General features: G+C 39.6%; 1 protein-coding gene across 2 annotated transcripts in view; it reads left to right on the top strand.

Moving 5' to 3' along the window:
- The window catches only part of KDM4C (lysine demethylase 4C), a 400467-nt gene that overhangs the window by 348279 nt on the left and 29021 nt on the right, over nucleotides 1–23167 (top strand). For both annotated transcript variants that reach the window (XM_018052007.1, XM_018052008.1), the window contains one exon: nucleotides 3672–3842. In XM_018052007.1, coding sequence (XP_017907496.1) covers nucleotides 3672–3842 — 171 coding nt within the window. The remainder of the gene's footprint in view (nucleotides 1–3671; nucleotides 3843–23167) is intronic.

The following is a 23167-nucleotide window of genomic DNA, read 5'->3' as shown; positions in this document are numbered from 1 at the left end:
TTACGCTGCATGCCATTCTGACTATGAGTGTTTTTAAGGCCGTTTGACAAAGAGGGACAGCGTTTGAAAAAATACACTGCCAACATAAAGCCCCCTTTGGCCTTAATCCAGGTCACTCAGAGCCACTGTGTTATGAACTTCACCTCCTACAGGCAGTTATAACCAATACAATTTTAGGAAGCATTCATAGGCTTAATTTCAGAGTTCCAGAGTTCTACAAACTGTGCCTTCACTCAAATTTATTATTACATCTAAGTTGCTCTCTTGCTTTGAAAGGTTAGATATATTTAAAATGGTTGGACAGAGGAATGAAGTAGGAATCTAGGGAGTTATTTTGGCATATGTAAGGTACTGTGGCCCAGCTGTTAAAGATTTCTGCTTCAAGCACAGTGTGTTTAAATCACTACAGGCTCCTTCCTCTTGTGCTTTGGCAAAACGTTTACACACCTAACTACACCAAAAGTCAGAGAAAAATTTTCCAGCCAACCTAGCAATCAATAGGGAATGATTTCAAGGAAGAAAAATATCCTTTTATTTGGTTAGGCATGTGAGAAACTAGATGGCAGAGCTCACTCTGCAAAGAGGGGACCTTTAGGAACACGTCTGGGAGAGTTAGCCTTCAGTCCAAACCATGAGCATCTTTGTCTGTAGTTCTGTACTCCAGGCCCTCATCTCCCACCTGGACATGGCCCTTCTCCCCTTGGAGTCACCTGGACCTGGATCATTTTTCTTCTGTACTTAAACCTCTCAGTGGCTCCCTTAGGCCCACAGGGTAATGTCCAAACGTCTTAGAATGGTGTGAGAGCTGCCCTACTTCCCCCTCTGCCCTATAGCCTGACCTCTCAGCCACAGGCCATTTCTAAACTCTTCTTTCTCCTGCTTCCCCTCCCATACAAGGCAGGATCTCTTGCAGTTCTCAGAATAGAGTGGGCTGTTTCCTGCTTCTAGGCTTTTGCTAATGCCCTTACTGGTTCCCTAATTCTGCCTGTGAGTATGAAGACATGCTATCAGTCTTGAGTCGTGCCATCTGTAAGATTACTTTATAGCACATACCTTTGTAGGCCTATTCCGGGGAATGGGAATCAAGTCTTAGTGATTTTGGTTGGAGTCCAGAGCACCAGGGGAGGTGCTTGGTGTCCACTGAACAGCAGCACGACTGTTGAAGGAACCAGTGAGTCAGTGACTCTCTGGGCATTTCTTCTTTGGTTTCCAGAAGGAAAAGTTTAAGCATAGCACTTTATCTGTTTCCTACGAGGTGTTTTAGCTTTTTTTGAAATTCAAGGAAAAAAAAAGTAAAGGCTCTAATTAAACCAAGATTCTGAATTGACACTTTATTTCCCAGTGATGTTATAAATAGCCCTGCCAGAAGACACTGGGTTAATGAATCCTGGCTTTCTGTAGGTTATGGATGACATGTCAGACTACTGTTGGTATCTTGGGGATTATGAGACTGTGCCTTCTAGGGCCCATTTAGCAACGGTGCTGGGCCTTCCCAAGTGCCTGATTCGGGAGCCCCCTAGTGAGTCAGAGCTTGTGGCATCAACAGTCAGGTTGATGAATGAGACTTGGAGATAGGGAGGAAAAGGGACTGAGCAGACCTCCTTGTAAGATGGTGACTCCCCTCTGCACCTGGCAGGAATGAGGTTTTTGTGAGTTTCTAATGGGAGCAACAGCCTTATTCTGAAAAATAAATTGCAAACAAATAGAAAGCCCCAAATACAGCAAGCTAAAATGTCTGGAGTGCTTACCATGAGCCTAGAATTTTGCCAAGCATTTTCCCGAAGCATTTATCCTGAAGTCTTCTACTTCATAGCATGGTATATACTGAGACCTAGTCCCTGGTTTTTCTTGGTTATATGTATGTACATGTATGTATGTATGTATGTATGTATGTATGTATGAAAGTGTGTGCATGTGTATGTATGTATATATATTTACACACATCCACACATTTCTTTGCTCTGACTTCTGAAGGGGTCAAGAAGCAAAGATGCGTTTGTAGTAATAAGCACACCTAAGCACCTGGATCTTATCCTCTAATATCACTGCCCACAAAAATGAACCACATTCCTCTGGGAAATGCTAATTCCGGGGCTGAGGCAAGATGATCTTGAGACTCTTATGAGGCCAGAAAGGAAGGAACTGCTAAAAAATAAAAGGACGTCTTAAGGGACATAGGAAACAGATTGAAGAGGCTTCTACTGGCCAAATCTGGGATAATCTGAGCACCGAAATAATTGACTGTAGTATGAATTATAAACAGTTGTGAAGGAGGAGTTAATAATCCCATACTGATGACGGATGGATGGATGGATGTGGGGAGAGTAGGAGGTTTTTGCTTAATAACTACCAGGCGCCAACCAGTAAACGTGGAGGGAGTACTGGAGCAGGAAAAGTCAGCGTATCATCACCATCATAGTAAAACTGGATCAAGCAAGATTCATCAATGGATGCTATCTAAGCAGAAGTGTGGAGGAGCAGGATATTTGTGTGCCATTTAAGGCTCTCCCACAGATTGCTTATTAGCTAGAAGGGAAAAGTAGTGATTACAAAGTGGAAAAATTGGACTGCTCTTTGACCAGGATCAAAGTTAATATCACCATTGAAAGGCAGATAAACATCTGCCTCCAGATGTGGTTTCTCGAGAAGATGACAGCGTTGTCTGTGTGGTATTCTGGCCAGGAATGTATATCAGACTCTAATCATGAGGAAACATCAGCCAGATGCTCTGTTGAAAAAACAGGGGCAGGGAGAGCTGGATCCTTCAAAAGTATCATGATCATATAAAGGCTGTGGAGATGTTCCAGGTTACGGGGGTCAAAAGGACTTGACAGCTAAATGCAGTACCTGATTTGAGACTGGATCCTGTACATAAAGAAAAATTGGAATATGCGTCATCAATTAAAGGGTGGCATCCATGTTAAGTTTATTAAAGTTAGTAACTGTGCTGTGGTTATGTAAAGGAAAATCTCTGTATAAAATACGCTCTGATGTATTTAGGCATAAAAGTCCATGATTTATGGTTTGGGCATAAATGCATACACACATACAATAATATATATATCACACATACAGTTATAAAATATATATATAATTGTATGTGTATATGCATTTAAGCATATATATGCATATATGTGTATGCATATATATATATATATATATATAAACACATATGTATTTATATGTGTGTGTATATACAGTTTAATTTATATATATAGAAGGAAATGGCAGCCCACTCCAGTATTCTTGCCTGGAAAACCCCTTGAACAGAGGATCCTGTTGGGCTACAGTCCGTGGGGTCACAAAGAGTCGGACATGACTTACAAACTAAAACAACAACATACACACTTTAATATGCATATTTAAAGCTATATGTATATATACACACATGTAAGATAGAGAATGTGCAAAAACATGGGAAATGTTAAAATGTTAAAAATAACAATAAATAACCACAGATGAATCTTGAGTAAAGGGTCAAAGAGTATGTTTATGTTTTGTTTTCATATTCTTACAACTTTTAAGTTTGAAATTATCCCCCAGTAAAAGGTCTAAAAGTTAAAAGTATGTATCATGATCCTACTAATGATTATCTTCTAAATAAATATTTCTTCTATTTGCTGTCCTCTCTGCTGTTTCTTTTCTCTCCTCTTCTTCTGCTCCATCCTTAGAAATCCAAGGCTGGTGAGAAGGGCATCTCCGTGGGGCAGACGGTCATCACGAAGCATCGGAACACCCGGTACTACAGCTGCAGGGTTATCGCCGTGACGGCACAGACCTTCTATGAGGTCGTATTTGATGACGGCTCCTTCAGCAGGGACACCTTCCCTGAGGATATTGTGGTGAGTAAGGCTCTGGGTGCCTGCTCCCCAGCTTGTTTTCTGCATGACTAAACTAGCTGAACCTCTCAGGAATCTTCATCTTGGTTCTTGGTGTAGCTCATTTCATTTAATATTCAGTTCAGGTGTTCTCTTCCCCCACCACAATCCTTGGAAATGTTGTTTTCTAGGAGGTTCCTTAGCCATCATTATTCTAAATAGTAGGTGAATTTAGACTCATCTTCCCAGATTCTTTTAACTGAATGAGAAGCGTATGTTGCCAGAAACAAAATGAGAATTCACCTGTTCTTATCTATTATGGAGTTTGTATATTTGAATTCCTTTATTACTTTTTTTTTCTTTATGCTTGGCTGGAGAATATGGCTTTTATTAATCTGACCTGACAGTGACATCTGTAATCTGACAGAAACATCTGTGCATGTTTCATATGGGAATAACAAAAATCACACAAGCAAAAGGCTCTTTTATTGAGTTTCTTAACTGTGGTCTGAAAGGGGACCCATACGTGCCTGTCTGTCTGTCTCCTTCCTCTGGCCCCTCAGTGAACACCCTGGGTGTTGTTCAGAGGAACTCTGAATGTGTCTCAGGGTCCTGCTTTTGAGCAGGATGTTTCACAAGAAAAGCAGTTTCAGCAGAAGGTTTTTTGAAACTCAGATCAGGGTTAGTCTTCCAGCCATCTTGTTACCCTTGTTTATTTACGGCAAGTATCCATTTGAGGAGCCAGGCCTCAGTAATGTAGTTGTAACTTCTGCCTTGTCCTCAGTCTGGGATGCTTTGCCCTTGTTTGTATTTGGAAATATGTTACTCTTTAAGAGTAATAAGTATGTATTTTGCATAACTGATAATTAAATGTAACCTTTTGAGATTGTTCATAAACATTTCCAGAATTTTGGTCTCCTGGGGCAGCAGAAACATTGATTCAGTCAGCTCTTTGTTAAGCTTACTTCTCTATGCCTTTAAGAGGGACAAGTATGTAAACAAAAGTTACCTTATTTGAAAGATTTCAAAGCAAATGATTTAAAGAAGTTAAAAATCCCAGGACTTGACCCTACACCCTAAGGGTGAATTGTGGGGTTTTTGGTTTTTTTTTTGCAGAATTCTCCCTGGAGCTTTGCTGCACTGATGTTGCTCTTCATAAGCAGCAGCCTTTAGGTCACATGCTTGCCTTGCTAGCCTAGGCCCTCCCGTCAAGTGCGCAGTCCCCAGACACAGTATCTGCTGTGTACTAAGCATTGCACTGGGTGCTGGCAAAAAGGTGTGATTCCTTTTCAGTCTGGAGGGATGTGGGCTGATAAATGGGTGCTTTCCAGACAGCACGGTAAATGCTATAGACGAGTCTGAAGCAGCTTCCCCACTGCGGGGATCAGGAGACTGGGTCCGAGATTCTACAGGGTCAGTAGGGCTGGCACTGATGGAGATGCATCACGTGCCAGGTTTGCTTCAGGAGCTTGACACATGGGAATCATTTCACCCTCACAGTCTTGCGTGCTAGTTACTACTGTTTTCTACATTTGGCTGCTGAAAAAAAACTGAGTCACAAAGCAGTAAATAACTTTCTCACAGTGATATGCAGCTAGTAAGTGTCAGAAAGAGTGTTCAGTCCAGGAGATTGGCTCCAGAGCCTCTGTTCTTAACCTCTGGGAAGAAAAAGGACTTTCAAAGTGGGAGAAGGCGAGAGAGGTACTGAAACACACAAGCAACTCAAGCCCCTCGGTGCTTGTCAGACCTGCCCAGTTACACACTTATCTCAGAATCTGCCTCCTTTTGTGCAGGCTGACAATATTGAGCTGGCCAAAGACAGAAAACTTTGCTGGGGAGCCTGCAGGGGATAGAGCAAAAGAGTTGTGAGCATTCACCCCCAAACCTGAGCAAATAGTTAGGTCTTTATCCATGATAGTATGTAGTGAATCCTAAATTTCCTTTCACGTCACGAGCCTCCACACACCCAGTCAGTCATAAGCTTTCTTGGAAAGTCTTCAGCTTGAGCATTGGAAAAGAGTGGCTGTGATCCTGGGAGTTTTCTGAATCCGCAAGTCTTTCCTTTGATACCTTTAGCCCCTACTCTCTGTGAACCCAATCAAGTTTGGTTTGAAGTATTTGTGGGTGTTGTGAGAACAAAAATTTGTGAGGTAGTTCAGAAACACCTTGGCATTTAAATCAACAAGAATAAAAGAGCAGAAATTCTTTACAACTCGATTAGCTATTACTTAGCATACATGATAAAGGCTTGAGGTTTAGCAGTTGGGGTGTGTGTGTACGTGTGCGTGTCCCCAACTCTAGCCTTGGAGGGAGTGGCAGTGCTCACAGTGATATGAGTTAGAGGAGATTGGAGCAGGGGCTGCTGTATGAATTTGCATGAAGGATAATTTTTTCAGGGAAAAAGCAACTCATCTTTGAGCAGGTCTTCTCTCTTTGATCCAGCCTTTCCTCCCTCGACAACTCCCTACCATCCTTTCCCATCTGGTACATTTTTGGTTACCTGTTCCAGGCCTCTTAGACCAACCAAGTAGGAACATTTTAGTGATGCTGTATTTTCAAGTTATACACACTTTCTCATAACGTCACTGTTTGTTGGCTGCTGTGGCCTCTTCCGCTTTGTTCTCTTAGTGCTGAAAGAGACATCTCCAGATGTCTTTATTTGGTTGCTCCATGAGGAAGGTTTTATTTTTCCTTATAATATGGTATTAGAGTTCTCTGGAGAAATAGACCCTTAAATAAGAGGCTTGTGTGTGTTTAATATATTACAAGTAAGTATATGTAATATATATGATTTCTGATAAGGGTATTGGCTCATTTGATTATGAAAGCCAAGAAGTCCCAGGATGTGTAGTCAGCAGACTGGAGACAGGAGAGGCTCAAGACCCAGGAAGAGCATCAAGTCCAAAGTCAGGAAAAAGCTGAGTCCCAGCTCAAAGCCAGTCAGGCAGGAGGAATTCCCCCTTATTTGGAATAAGCCTTTTTGTTCTCTGACTGAATGGGTCCTAGGGAGGATCGTCTGTTTTGTCTGTCAATTCAGTCACTAAGTCATCCAATAACATCCTCAGAGACTCACCTAGAATAATATTTGACCAAATACCAAACATGTGGGCACCCATGGCCCTGCCAAGTTGATGCATAAAATTAAACACCACAAATACGTTGTCCTGGGGTGTTGAAGGAGACTGTTCACCTTGTGTTGCCGGAAGCTCTGAGTTGGAGGCAGAGTGTAACTTCCCTTTCTGTGAGGCAGCCACAGTTTGGCTGGTTCGCAGCACTCTGCAGATCAACTCCACTAGCTCTGTGCTCTGTCCTGGTCATCATCCAGATTCCCAAAAGACAATGTCATGGATTTTCTGAAGCAAGCTTTTTAAATTTAAAGAACTTCTGGGGATTGTTTGGGATCTGTGTTTCTGACTTACATTAATGAAAGCTGCCTGATTAAATGCCCTCATAGTATGTCAACTAGACTTCAGTTTGGTATGGGGAATTTGATGTTATATTTCAAAACATAATGTGTGTAATGAAGTGTGTTGTAAATATACTCACATGTTTATTATTTATTCCCATATATGATATTATGTAAATACATTTATATCACCATTTTTCGGCCCATGTGGATTAATTCTTATGATCATCCCACTTCCACTTTTGCTCTCCATTGACATCAGCGCTGTCTTTTGGGAGGTGGGAACCCCACTTGGGACCCTAACGTGGAGATAATCAGGAGATAAGAAAAATGTGACCAGCTTTGTTTCTGTCTCAGCATCTTGCAGATCATGGCAGAGTAGTTATTTGGGTGGAAACATAGTCCATATTCCTCAGAGAAACCTCGTTTTTTTAAGATGATATACCTGTGCCGCCTGAAACTGGAGGTAGAAGATGATTTTCTCTTCTGTTTGTCTGAAAGCTCTCTAATCTGCCCAATGTGCTTATCGAGTGTGAGTGCCGCTGAGAAGGCCCTTTCATCAAATGCAACTAAATGTCAGTGTGACTGGCTAGTGAAGAACTAGACTCTCTAAGCTGTGGGTACTTGCCAGCTAGAACTGCCATGAAGGTAAAACACAATTTCAGATTCTTAACTATAAAAATAAAATCTAGAACAATGAGCTTAATTATCCCAAAGTGTATATTTACATAGAAATACAGGGAGGCCTGGCGTGCTGCAATTCATGGGGCTGCAAAGAGTCGGACACGACTGAGCGACTGAACTGATAGTCTTTTATGAAGCCTGATGCTTTAGTAAAGAAATACATTCCCTTATTTTTTGAATCACTTTATCATCCCTCCAGAAGAGAAACATTTAATGCCGGCTTGTCTATTCATGTTTGAAAATAAATTTACTGTGCATTAAAATACCTTTGTTAGGGTTATGTGACTAGAAGGGAGTGTTTGAAACTGTAGGGAGAAACATTCTTTGGACTACCTGAAAATTTCTTTCCAGACCTAGGTGCTTGATTTCTGTGATAGCCAGAAAAATGTCCCAAATATTTCGTCTCAGCAGTACACCTGCAGAATGTGTGTATCAGTCCCGTTAAACTCAGCATGCAATCTGTAGCTGTCAGGGGAAGTAATAAAAGATGCATTGCTACATGCCTCCGTCAGTCTATGAAATTGCAGCACACTTGTTGATGAATTTTTTTTGTCTCCTACTATTTTGATGGGAACGAAAGTTGCCCACTGAAGAGAATTCAATGAGCAAAGCGATTCCAGGGCCCCCTGTTCACCTTTGCTAAAACTTGAGATCCTCTGGCATGCCCGTGATGACACTAGAATGATGGCTGCTTGCTTTCGTCTGCACTTGGAACTCATTTCAGGGGAGGAGGATGGTGCAGTGTGATCTGGATGGTTTTAGGACCAGCACTTAACATTCACCACTTGGCTTGAGAAGAGAAACAGGACCATTTAGAAATTTGACAGCAGGAGTCCATCACTGAAATTTCCATGAGGACTTGCTACATTTTTCAGCATCCGTTGAAATGAAATGTGAAAAAAAGCACAAGAACTATACTCTTCAAGATATGAGGGATGGATTGTCATGGCCTTTAGTTTCTGTGGGCTGTACAGTGGAAACCAAAATTCTTAAAGCTAATTTTTTCTCAGTTATAGACAAGTTGCTCAAACTTTCAAGCCTCAGTTTTTTTGTTTCCCCACTAAAAAGGGAATAATTTATACCTTCTGAGATTATTGAAAGGACTAAATGAGCTAAATGTCTTTTTCCTCTCCCATCTAGTTTATGCTGCCCTTTCTGGTCTTGATGAAATTTGGTTAGAAGATGTGTACTTAGTACTTTGTTCCAACTTATTAGGTTAAATGAGTGTCTGTATAGGTGAGACTTTAGCTTATTTTTTCCACTTGTAAAGCAGTCCTGGTGTCTTTAGACTTTATAATAAATTTATGCATGTATTTTTGCATTTATTCTTCGCATTTATGCATGTATTTTTCAGCATGTTTAAAGTGCTATTAATACTTATTGACTTTTCATGACAAACCTTGCTCTAGAGTAAGTTTGTGCTCAGTTCATAGATGTAATACTTGCCAGGTTACAAAACCTTTTGATTTGTGTGAGCTCCCCAAACTAGGGGTGGCAAGAGTCAGGACCAGAATGCAGGCTGATCCCCTGCCTTCCACTGTTTGTTGCCTCCATGCTCTCTGTGACTTAGCGTTACTGTCATAGAAGACCCTGTACCTAACTGCTCAGGGTTCAGCACTCCCACAAGTCCCCACTTGGCAAGTGTAGGTGTAGGGGTAACTCTGGATGCTCAGGAGGCAAAGGAATATGTTGGGGTGGGGAGTGAGAAGCTAAGAAAATGTTTTCCTGAAAACTCTGCTATAGGGTCCTGGGAAGTGTTTTTTAATTCCTATTGGCACATAGATTTTAAAGTAACCTGGATTTTTAAGTTAGGTGAAAGGCATACCCCACCCCAGCCCATCTGTGTTATGTATGCTCCAGACTAATTGTCACTCACCAGTCCTAGTTCTTCTAGAATGAATGGAAATTTGCCAGAAAAGGCTCCAGGGACTTTTATCGGTTTAGGATTCTATAGGTGTGGCCCATGGGGCATTTAACTGCTCGAGAGGGACACCCTTGCTTCTCTTTCCTGGCTGTAGAGTTGAGAGTCTGCCAAGTTCCTATTGATTTTTATATCCTTGCCTTTTGTACATATTAAAAAAAATCTGTTATTACCTTGATTTTAATCAACAGTTTAAAACTTACTTTTTTTAAGCTTTCAAATTCAGCTAACAAATTGTCTTATTTATGCATATAATGATTTTTTTACATAAACATTTAGAACAAAGTCATTTGTTTCTTGATTAATATTTTATAATGTATAAATGAACTGATGAAATTCTCACCACTTTACATTTAAGTAATCAAATTTCCTTGTACATCTTGACTGTGTTTATAGATTTAATATATAAAGTTCTCACAAATGTTATAATTTTTTTAACTCACTCAATGCCCATAATGCTGATAAGTCTAACATTAATTTAGTAGTTCAAATTCTATTTCAAAAAGCAAACAACACATACAGCAGTACAATATTTACAAAATATTTTACTGTGGCTTTATATAAATACAATTTACATTGGGTGATCTATTAAATATACTATGTATTTAAATACATTTTAATTGATATGTAAATAAATAGAATTCTCTACCCACCAAGAGGGAATAATATTAGTGTATTGGCTAGAAGTTGACTTAAAAAACTAAAGAACCTCAGGCCATTCAGAGGCATAGAGTCTGGTTATATCTTTGAAGACTGAACCTGCAGTTGCTGGGCTGGGGCTTCTAACTAAGGTCAGCTTTCATCTGATTCTTCAACTCTAAATTGTGTGCTCTTCACTGAGGCTCTGATTAGTTTTATAAGTTTCATGAACTGTCTCAAGTTGGTGGAGGTGGGTACTTACCAATCCCTAGAATTTTATTCTTTTGTCATTCTTGGGCGGCTTTTTGCCTTAAAGCCAGGGCATACTAATGAAATGTTGAAGTCCTTATTTGTGCTGGACTCCCTTTGTCTTTTATAAATTGTATGCATCTCTACCCTTGATTCTGTAGCCATCATACTGACAGTGTCCATTTAGCACTGGTGAACCTCTGAAGAAAAGTATGTCATTGCCCTGATACTCCACTCAAGAGACTGACAAGGTGTCTTCAGGGAAACTAGTTAATTATGTTTTTCTTCAAATATATACCTCTTTCACTTGGCGGTATTTCTCTTTTGGCAATATCTCAAGGTGATTGGTTTGAGGAACTTCTCCCCAGGAGACAATTCTTTCCCATCCTTGTCTTTCCAAGGGAACTTAAAGGTATATAGCATTCCATCTTCACTCTAACAAAATCACAATAACTACCTTGAACTTGAGGGCACTGTTATTAATTTCCAGGACTTTATCATCTCTTCTCAGTGGGCTTCCCAGGTGGTGCTAGTGGTAAAGAACCCTCCTGCCAGTGCAGGAGATGTGAGAGACACAGGTTCAATCCCTGGGTTGGGAAGATCTCCTGAAGAAGGAAATGGCAACCCACTCCAGTATTCTTGCCTGGAGAATCCCATGGACAGAGGAGCCTGGCTGGCTATAGTCCATAGGGTTACAAAGAGTCGGACACAGCTGAAGCAACTTAGCACGTCACATCTCAATTCAGGGTTTAACCCCAAGGGTGGCATGATCCAAATCTATCTGTGTTTGGGAATATCCAGTCATATCATTCTTTTTGACCTATATATTCAGTGCTATTTTAGGTAGCATAGGGGATTCAGGATGTATAAGCATAGGTGAAGAAGTGATTCTGGGTATTTTGGAGGCAAAATAAAGTACCCAAGTGGGTTTGAAACACTAAAAAAAAATTATCAGAAATATTCTATACCATGGAATTCTGGGAAGCTCATGGCTTTTTCAAGTTTCTAAAAAATTTTATTAAAGTATAGGTGTCTTACAATGTGGTGTTAATTTCTGCCATACAGCAAAGTGATTCAATATATAGATAGATAGATAGACCCATAGATACACATTCTTTTATATATTCTTTCCATTACGGTTTATCACAGGATACTGAATACAGTTCCCTGTGATATACAGTAGGACCTTGTTGTTTATCCATTCTATATATAATAGTTTGTGTCTCCTGATCCCTAACTCCCAATCCATCTGTTCCACACTTGCTTCCCTCCTGGCAACCATAAGTCTATTCTCTATTTCTTCGAGTCCATTTCTACCGTATAAATAAGTTAATTTGTGTCATATTTTAGATTCCACATATGCTTGATATCATATGGCATTTGTCTTTCTTTCTGACTTACTTCAGTTAGTATAATAATCTCTGGGTTCATCCATGTTGCTACAAGTGGCATTATTTCCTTCCTTTTTATGGCTGAGTAGTGTTGAATTATATGTATATTACATCTTTTTTTTCCATTCATCTATTAATGGACATTTAGATTATTTCCATGCCTTGACTATTGTTAATAGTGCTGCTATGAGCATAGGGGTACATGCATCTTTTTGAATTATAGTTTTGTTTTTTCAGTTTTTAGAGGAATTTCCATACTGTTTTCCATAGTGACTTCACCAGTTTACACTCCCACCAACAGCAGAGGAGGGTTCCCTTTTTTCTATACTCTCTCCAGCATTTGTTATTTGTAGATTTTTAATGATGGCCATTCTAACTGCTGTGAAGTGATCCCTTGTTATAGTTTAGATTTGCATTTCTCTACTTATTAGCGAAGATGAGCATCTTTTCATGTGCCTATTGGCCACCTGATGTTGTCTTTGGAGAAATGTCTATTTAGATCTTATGCACATTTTTTGATTGAGTTGTTTCGTTTTTGATACTAAATTGTATAAGCTCTCTGTATATTTTGGAAATTAAGCCTTGTTGGTCATATCATTTACAGATATTTTCTCCTAGTCTCCGTAGGTTGTTTTTTCATTTTTATTATAGTTTCCTTTGTCATGCAAAAGCTAATAGGTTTGATTGTGTGCCATTAGTTTATTTTTTCTTGTATTTCTGTTGCCTTGGGAGACAGGCCTAAAAAAACATTGCTTTGATTTATGTCAGAGAATGTTTTGCCTGTGTTCTCTCCTGGGATTTTTATGGTGTCCTCTTTTAAATTTAAGTCTTTAAGCCATTTTGAGCTTATTTTTGTGTATGATGTGAAGGTGTGTTCTCATTTCATTGATTCACATGGGACTCTGCAACTTATGACTCCATGGACTGTAGCCCACCAGGCTCCTTTATCCCTGGAATTTTCCAGTCAAGAGTACTGGATGGGTTGCCATTTCCTGCTCCAAGGGATATTTCTGACCCAGGGATCAAACCTGGATCTTTTTTTTTTTTTTTTAAACCTGGATCTTTTTAATCTCAAGCATTGATAGGCAGGTTCTTTACCAGCTGAGCCCCCAGGAGAGCCCTAACTTACCCAACACCACTTGCTAAAGAGACTATCTTTTGTTGATTGTATATTCTTGCCTCCTTTGTCAAAAATTAATTGACTGTAGATGTTTGGGTTTATTTCTGGGCTCTCTGTTCTTTTCCATTGATCCATATGTCCATTTATGTGCCAATACCCCACTATTGATTACTGTAGCTTTGTAGTAGTGTCTGAAGTTTGGGATGGTTATGCCTCTTGCTTTCTTTTTCCTCAAGATTTCTTTGACAATTCTAGGTCTTTTATGGTTCCCTATAAGTCAATCTCAAAAACAACAGTATGATCTCTGTTCATTTCCAAGGCAAACCATTCAATATCACGGTAATGCAAATTTATGCCCTGACCAGTAATGCTGAAGAAGCTGAAGTTGAACAGTTCTATGAAGACATACATGACCTTTTAGAACTGACACCCCCCAAAAATGTCCTTTTCATTATAGGAGACTGGAATGCAAAAGTAGGAAGTCAAGAAATACCTGGAGTAATAGGCAAATTTGGTCTTGGAGTACAGAATAAAGCAGGGCAAAGGCTAATAGAGTTTTGCCAAGAGAACGCACTTGTCATAGAGCAGACACCCTCTTTGAACAACACAAGAGAAGACTCTACACATGGATATCACCAGATGGTCAACACCAAAATCAGATTGATTATATTCTTTGCAGCCAAAGATGGAGACACTCCATACAGTCAGCAAAAACAAGACCAGGAGCTGACTGTGCCTCAGATCATGAACTCCTTATTGCCAAATTCAGACTTACATTGAAGAAAGTAGGGAAAACCACTAGACCATTCAGGTATGACCTAAATCAAATCCCTTATGATAGTGAGAAATAGATTCAAGGGATTTGATCTGACAGAGTGCCTGATGAACTATGGATGGAGGTTCATGACATTGTACCAGACACAGGGATCAAGACCAGACCCAAGAAAAACAAATGCAAAAGAGCAAAAAGACTGTCTGAGGAGGCCTTACAAATAGCTGTGAAAAGAAGAGAAGTGAAAAGCAAAGGAGAAAAGGAAAGATATACCCATTTGAATGCAGAGTTCCAGAGAATAGCAAGGAGAGATAAGAAAGCCTTCCTCAGTGATCAGTGCAAAGAAGTAGAGAAAAACAATAGAATAGGAAGACTAGAGATCTCTTTAAGAAAATTAGAGACACCAAGGGAACATTTCATACAAAGATGGACTTGATAAAGGACAGAAATGGTATGGACCTAATCGAAGCAGAAGATATTAAAAAGAGGTGGCAACAATACACAGAAGAACTATACAAAAAAGATCTTCACAACCCAGATAATCATGATGGTGTGATCACTCACCTAGAGCCAGACATCCTGGAGGGCAAAGTCAAGTGGGCCTTAGGAAGTATCACTATGAACAAAGCTAGTAGAGGTGATGGAATTCCAATTTAGCTATTTCAAATCCTAAAAGATGATGCTGTGAAAATGCTGCACTCAATATGTCAGCAAATTTGGAAAACTCAGGTTCGTTTTCATTCCAATCCCAAAGAAAGGCAATGCCAAAGATGCTCAAACTACCGCACAATTGCATTCATCTCACACGCTAGTAAAGTAATGCTCAAAATTCTCCAAGCCAGGCTTCAGCAGTACGTGAACCTTGAACTTCCAGATGTTCAAGCTGGTTTTAGAAAAGGCAGAGGAACCAGAGATCAAATGGCCAACATTCGCTGAATCATGGAAAAAGCAAGAGAGTTCCAGAAAAACATCTATTTCTGCTTTATTGACTATGCCAAAGCCTTTGACTGTGTGGATCACAATGAACTGTGGAAAATTCTGAAAGAGATGGGAATACCAGACCACCTGACCTGCCTCTTGAGAAGCCTGTATGCAGGTCAGGAAGCAACAGTTAGAGCTGGACATGGAACAACAGAGTGGTTCCAAATAGGAAAAGGAGTACATCAAGGCTATATACTGTCACCCTACTCATTTAAATTATATACAGAGTAATCATGAGAAACGCTGGGCTGGAGGAAACACAAGCTGGAATCAAGATTGCCGGGAGAAATATCAGTCACCTCAGATATGCAGATGACACCACCCTTATGGCAGAAAGTGAAGAGAAACTAAAAAGCCTCTTGATGAAAGTGAAAGCGGAGAGTGAAAAAGTTGGCTTAAAGTTCAACATTCAGAAAACTAAGATCATGGCATCCGGTCCCATCACTTCATGGGAAATAGATGGGGAAACAGTGTCAGCCTTTATTTTTGGGGGCTCCAAAATCACTGCAGATGGTGATTGCAGCCATGAAATTAAAGGACGCTTACTCCTTGGAAGGAAAGGTATGACCAACCTAGACAGCATATTAAAAAGCAGAGACATTACTTTGTCCACAAAGTTCTGTCTAGTCAAGGCTATGGTTTTTCCAGTAGTCATTTATGGATGTGAGAGTTGGACTGTATAGAAAGCTGAGTGCTGAAGAATTGATGCTTTTGAACTGTGGTGTTAGAGAAGACTTTTGAGAGTCCCTTGGACTGCAAGGAGATCCAGCTAGTCCATCCTAAAGGAAATCAGTCCTGGATGTTTATTGGAAGGACTGATGTTGAAGCTGAAATGCCAGTATTGTGGCTACCTGATGCAAAGAGCTGACTCATTTGAAAAGACCCTGATGTTGGGAAAGATTGAAGACAGGAGGAGAAGGGGACGACAGAGGATAAGATGGTTGGATGCCATCACTGACTCAATGCACATGAGTTTGGGTAAACTCTGGGGGTTGGCAATGGATAGGGAGGCCTGGCGTTCTGAGGTTCATGGAGTTGCAGAGTCGGACAGGAGGAGTGACTGAACTTAAACTTATAAGTCAACATTTTTTTCTAGTTCTGTGAAAAATATGGATAATTTGATAGGGATTGCATGAACTCTGCATTGCTTTGGGTAGCATGACCATTTTAACAATATTAATTCTTCTAATCCAAGAGCATAGGATATGTTTTCATTGTTTGGAATCATCTTCAGTTTCTGTTATCAGTATTTTGTAGTTCTCAGTATATGTCTTTCATCTCCTTGATCGGGTTTATTCCTAAGTATTTCAGTTTTTTTGGATGTGATTTTTAAAGGGATTTTAAAAATCATTCCCTTTCTGATATTTCATTGTTAAAGAAATGCAACTGATTTCTATATGTTAATCTTATATCCGGCTTCCTTGATGAATTCGTTTCTCAGTTCTAGTAGTTTTTGTGTGGAATCTTTAGGGTTTTCTATATTTAGTATCATGTTCTGTATATAATGAAAATTTTACCTCTTGGGAAGCTCCTGGATTTCCAAGTCAAGTGGCCACAGAGACATTACAGTGTTAGAGATCAAGCTGATGAAGAGACACCTCTTGCTGTGAGGCCACCTCAGCTTTGGGAATTCACGCCCCATTCCAGTCCATTTGTGTTATATTTTCATCACTGATGCTCCTTATATCCTCTCACCCTAACTAGGAGCTGATCTGAAAGATGTTATAAGAAAATTACCCAGTGAAGGTTATTGAATGCAAGTTCAGAAATGGAAGTAATTGATGATGGACCAGAGATTGAAGGAAGTCATGTCACGGGAAGAGTGATAAGCTCGTTTACTGAATTGTAAAAGTTCTTTGTGAATTTTAGGTACAAGTCCTTTCCTGGATATTTAGCATTTTTTTCTCTCGGTCTGAATAATATTCCACAGTATGACTATAACACTTTGTTTAGCCATTTGCCAGTTGATGGTTGTAAATCCAGTGGATTAGTATATCTAGTTTGGGGCTGTTACAAATAATGCTTCTATGAACCTTTGCTTTCAAGTTTTTGTGTAGACATGTGTTTTTATTTCTCTGTGATAAACATCTAGGAGTGAGATTACCGAGTTATATGGTAAATATATGATTGGCTTTTTGTAAAGCCAGTCTACTAAACTGTTTTCTGAGATGACTGTACCATTTTGCATTGGTACATTGTATTGTCAGTCTTTTAGATAATAACCATCCTTGTGGGTGTGTGGTAGTATCTCAGTGTGATTTTAATTTTTATTTCTTTGATGACTGGTGATTTTCAGCATCTTTTCAAGTGCTTATTAGCTAATCATACACCACCTTTGTTGAAAAGCCTATTCAGATATTTCACTTATTTTTTAAATTGTGTATCAAGTTTTTAAAATATTCTGTGTATGAATTCTTTGTCAGATATATGATTTACAAATATTTTCTCCTGAGTTTATATCTTGTCCTCACTTTATTAATACTGTTTGAAGAACAAAAGTTTTAAATTTTAATGAAGCTTCTTGTATCAATTTGTTCTTTATGGATCATGCTTTTGTTGTCATATTTTAAGAAGTCTTTGTTGAACTCAAGGCCACAGAGATTTTTCTCTTATGTTCTCTTCTGGAAGTTTTATAGTTTTAGGTCTTAAATTTAAAGCTGTGATCCATTTTGTGTTAATTTTTGTGTGTGGTGTGGGGTCAGAGTCCAAGTTCTGTAAAATGGAAACCATACAACCTAACGTAATGAATTAGTTATAAGAGTTAATTGAGAGGATGTTTAGAATCATCATAGTGCAGTACCTGAGATGCAGTAGATGTTTAAAAAAGAATTGTTTTTCTCTTAACTTTCTCAAAACTGCACAACAGAAGGGGAAATTATTACTATTTTTTTTAAATATTTTGAACTTCTAAAGCCACATGGGTGGCACATTTGCACATCTACTTAATGTCAGGAATATTTTGGAAATATGTATTGAATAAATTCAAAAATTTAGTTTCAAGATAATTTCTGTACCTGTAGGAAAAGAAGAGCAGAGAGAACTAGATAAAAGAGTGGTTCCATCTGCAAAGACGGCTGAAATATGGTTAATATGCTTCTACCTAAGAAAATACTTGACATGCTTTAGATTAGTCCAAGATCATACTTCAGACCGGGACATGTTTTAGTTTTCCAAAGAAAGAAAGAAGGAAGAAAGGGAAAAACAAAGGTGTGTGTTTGTTTGTTTGTTTGTTTAGTAATAAAAGGGAAACTAATGAAGAAGTGTTTACTTAAGAAATTAAACTCCAGATTTTTCCATCTTAACTTGAACTTGTTTGTCATAAGGCTTATCTCAGTTGATATATGATACCATTAACCTCTGAGCTTCTTAAAAACAAGGACCATGTCTGTTTGAGTTACTGTTATGTACCCAGTTCTTAGTACAGAGTCTGGTTTATAGCAAGTGGCTAATAAATAGTTGTTGGATTAAAAGAGTAGATAAATTAATAATCATCACATATTCAAGTAGTAAATTTGTTATTTTAAGTCATACCTTAGAAAATTAGTATCTTATTTTAACATCCACAGTCAATATCAAGAATTGTTTTAAATTTTAAGTTCAAATTCATACTGTTAAGTTTCATGTCCTTTCCAAGTAAAGAACATCTATCCTTAGAGCAGGGCTATGCTTTGGCACTAGTTCCTGGGAAAACCCAAGCCTTCAGTGTTTGGTTTCCACCTAAGATTTCTTTAAAGAAGAAGGTCTCTAGCCCTGAAAAAATTAGAAACCACTGGTTCAGATGAAGTGAATTGTTAGGTGCTGCTACAGTGCCATCAGAGTGAGGAATCTGTCATGAAGAGAGGGCGAGGGACCCACGGCATCAGTACAGCTGTTGGTACCTGTGTGTGCTTGAGGGCAGGACTGCTGGGAAAAGTCAGCAGTGGTCTGAGCAGCCTCCAACCATGAATGCTGGCCTCCAGACTGTGAGTATCAGTGACATCATTTTTAAATCTCAGAGTAGAGTTGAATCAACCTCCGTTTAACTGAAAATATGAACATAGTGGGAATTCTTTATTCCTTTTAATAAACACATGGCCAGAGGTCACATCATAGCATCAGAATGTCGGTGTTCATTATTGACTCTTCATGAAAATGGCCCACTAGCTGTCCTGATCGCATGGTTCCAAACTTTTAAATCTTTGCTCCCACTTCATTTTGATCTCAAACCTAGATACTCTAACCCTGAGTGTGGTATAATCATGCATATTTCATAAGTGCCTTAAATTTTCCAGAGTTGACTCTTCCTGTAGCACATTTGTAAGCACACTGTTCTTCATGTAGTTTCTGAAATATATAGCTAACATGGAGAGCTTCCTGAGACAAGTAGTCAACAGGGAGCTGCCTGTTTACAAGCCTTTTCACATTATCTCTCACCTCTATCCAACCCCAGGTGCAGACACACTGGGACATAACACATAAATTGGTGACACATCCCAGAAGATATTGGGCTCATAAATCAACAGAGTTTATGTTCCTATTTGACCACGGGGTTTAAATTATTTTGGTCACAGAATGAACTTAGATTATTGTCTGATAAGTATATCCAGAAGAAGTCAGTACTGTCTATTTATTCATAGACTAGCACTGCCTTTATTTTATTATTTCCTTTTCATACTTTGTTTGAAAGCAGTTAGCTGATGTTCATGGTTGAGAGAGAACCAGTAATAAATCTTGCTTTTGTTTCATTAAATGAATTACATTTTGAGGTCAGGCTGTGTGCGTAAAGGGAGAAGACGAAATGTGGAGAGAGAACAGAGTCAGTGAGAATTTTTCCTTCTATTTCTAATCTTTCCCCTAGTCAGAAAAGGTTCTCTGCTAAGACGTGAGTAAAAAACCTGGAAGCTGTGACCTGCTGTAGTCTGTTGGTTGTATGTGTTTCTGCAGATACCTGCCTTGCACCATCTGATTTCTTAGCTTCTGTGAAATGGAAGATGTTATGTTTGCATGTCTTCCATGCTTAGATATTTGATCCAATGCCATTAAACATAAAGAATATTTTAACTTTTTCTAAATGTTATAATGGTGCGATATGTTGAATAATGTTTTATACATGGCTTTTCAGATCCAAGTAGGGTTTTCCACTACTTGGAAATGTTCATAATTGATGCTGCTATGATCTATGCCTGAAAAAGATGCCTTTTGCAGACTAATGGCTAACAACTCAATTCAAATGGGAGAGTAAAATTATGTGTATTTCCAGTAGTATAGGTATAAGATTATACTTACGTTATTGTTTTTAAAACAAGCCTGATATTTACCATTTTTAGGCTTTCATTAAAAATAATCTGACTGAATGATTCTACTAAATGTGATATTCTCTTTCTTGAATGACAGATAACACTGAATCTTCTAAAGCGGTTTATCTGATTTATACCATAAAAATAGTGACTAGCTCAAAACACATCAGGCTGTGCTCATTGCATTCTAGGCGGCCAATATCTGAAGCTCTTTTAAAATAGAGGCTATAAGAGAACTCATATGAAATTTAATATTTTATTTACAGTTTTAAAGTGTATTTCAATATTAGTGAAACACCTTTTCTATATTTATGTTAAAACTCTGCTCTGTTTCATGACAAGTTATGTTTCTACAGGGTTTTGTTTGTGTTTGTGTTTTTGTTTGCAGGAAGTTGGAAGGGCAAACATCTAACTGGTATCTGAGAGTAGGCAGAAGTTCCCTGCAGGAAAAGTCTAATGAGGCTGAGAAGCAGTGTGTGCGATGCACAGATCCTCTTTCTTCTTCAAGAGTGAGAATCTCAGATCAGTGTGGAAGGCTGATGCTTCCTCAGGAGGCCTTCCTCTTGTAGAAAAAGGAACCCCTGCAGAGCCAGGTCTTTAATAAGCCACGTCTGGGTCCCTGCATGGGTGATTTATGGATTCTTCAGCCAAGGGATATCTTACACTTCAATAAGTGGAGTCTCACTAAAAATATTGCTTCCTGTGAGCCCCTGCTACATGCCAGGCATTGTGCTGGGCCCTGGAAATATGATCATGAGAAATAAAATTGAAATGGTTTTTGCTCTCATAGAATTTATAATCTAGTGGGAAAGAGTAGCAAATGACTGTCACACTAATGAAAATGTACTTCAAATTGAGTTAAGTCCTGGAGTGATAGAAATGTAATCCTCTAAGAATAGGTAACAACAAAAACCTTCTGTAGAGATGTGATCAATGTGACCTGAGCTGAGATCTCCAGGATGCGTTACTGTGGCAGAGAATGGTGTCCCAGAAAAGCATGTGCAAAGGCTGTTGTTGGAAGCAACAACCTGCAGGAAGGAGCAACCTGCTTAGGTTGCTGAAAGAAGGCAGGATGCGTCTGCTGGGGGAGGCAGATGGGAGGTCCAGAGAAGAAAGAAAGGGGCAGGTGAAGCTATACCTTGAAGACCATCTTATAGGGTTAGATCTTTATTCCAGGAGCAGTGGGAAGCCGCTGATAGTCCCAGGGAGAAGTCAACAGGAGAAAATTTGTTATGAAGCATTTTGTTTGGCTGTGGTGGAGAAGATGAATTGGGGAGTAGGCTACTGTGTATGCTGGGGGACCAGTTTGGAGGGCATGGCTGCGGATCAGAGCAGAAGTGATGTGATTTGAACTAGGGAGCAGTGGAAGGATCTAAAATACATTTACGAGGTGAAATCAAGAGGAGTCAGTGGTAGACCCATACTGGGGCTGAGGAAGAAAGAGGTGTCAAGATGACAGCATGCCTTGCAGGATTCAGCTCACTCAGCTGAGTGGAAGGAAGCCCAAGTTTCAGGACAAGATTATGAGTCTACTGTTGGCTATGCTGAGGTCTCCTCTCTTCTTCCCCACTTTTCCCACCTTGAGCAGTCAACTGCATTTACAGCCATCCCAGGGCCCTGGGGCTGCAAAGCATAGGATTGCTTTGTTTCGTTTCAACTCCTGCAGAGCTGAAGGGACACTGAAAGACTCCATGTCACAGTGTAAAACAGATATCACATTTCAGAAATGGCATAGACTTTCACTTCATTTTCATCTCTCAGTGGACATATCACAACGTACACACTATTCAGTTCAGTTCAGTCACTCAGTCGTCTCCGACTCTTTGCGACCCCATGAATGGCAGCACGCTAGGCCTCCCTGTCCATCACCAACTCCTGGAGTTCACTCAGACTCGTGTCCATCGAGTCAGTGATGCCATCCAGCCATCTCATCCTCTGTCATCCCCTTTTTCTCTTGCCCTCAATCCCTACCAGCATCAGAGTCTTTTCCAATGAGTCAACTCTTCGCATGAGGTGGCCAAAGTACTGCAGTTTCAGCTTCAGCATCATTCCTTCCAAAGAACACCCAGGGCTGATCTCCTCTAGAATGGACTGGTTGGATCTCCTTGAAGTCCAAAGGACTCTCAAGAGTCTTCTCCAACACCACAGTTCAAAAGCATCAATTCTTCAGCACTCAGCTTTCTTCACAGTCCCACTCTTATATCCATACATGATCACTGGAAAAACCATAGCCTTGACTAGATGGAACTTTGTTGGCAAAGTAATGTCTCTGCTTTTGTATATGCTATCTAGGTTGGTCATAACTTTCCTTCCAAGGAGCAAGCGTCTTTTAATTTCATGGCTGCAGTCACCATCTGCAGTGATTTTTGGAGCCCAAAAAATAAAGTCTGACACTGTTTCCACTGTTTCCCATCTATTTCCCATGAAGTGATGGGACCAAATGCCATGATCTTCGTTTTCTGAATGTTGAGCTTTAAGCCAACCTTTTTACTCTCCCCTTTCACTTTCATCAAGAGGCTTTTTAGTTCCTCTTCACTTTCTGCCATAAGGGTGGTGTCATCTGCATATCTGAAGTTGTTGATATTTCTCCCGGCAATCTTGATTCCAGCCTGTGCTTCTTCCAGCCCAGTGTTTCTCATGATGTACTCTGCATATAAGTTAAATAAGTAGGGTGACAGTATATAGCCTTGACATACTCCTTTTCCTATTTGGAACCAGTCTGTTGTTCCATGTCCAGTTCTAACTGTTGCCTCCTGACCTGCGTATAGGTTTCTCAAGAGGCAGGTCAGGTGGTCTGGTACTCTCATCTCTTTCAGAATTTTCCACAGTTTATTGTGATCCACACAGTCAAAGGCTTTGGCATAGTCAATAAAGCAGAAATAGATGTTTTTCTTAAACTCTCTTCCTTTT

Source organism: Capra hircus, chromosome 8, assembly GCF_001704415.2.
Source record: "Capra hircus breed San Clemente chromosome 8, ASM170441v1, whole genome shotgun sequence".
NCBI classification, from domain to species: domain Eukaryota; kingdom Metazoa; phylum Chordata; class Mammalia; order Artiodactyla; family Bovidae; genus Capra; species Capra hircus.
The sequence above is the reverse complement of the archived record's forward strand: the minus strand, read 5'-3'. Positions and strand labels throughout refer to the sequence as shown.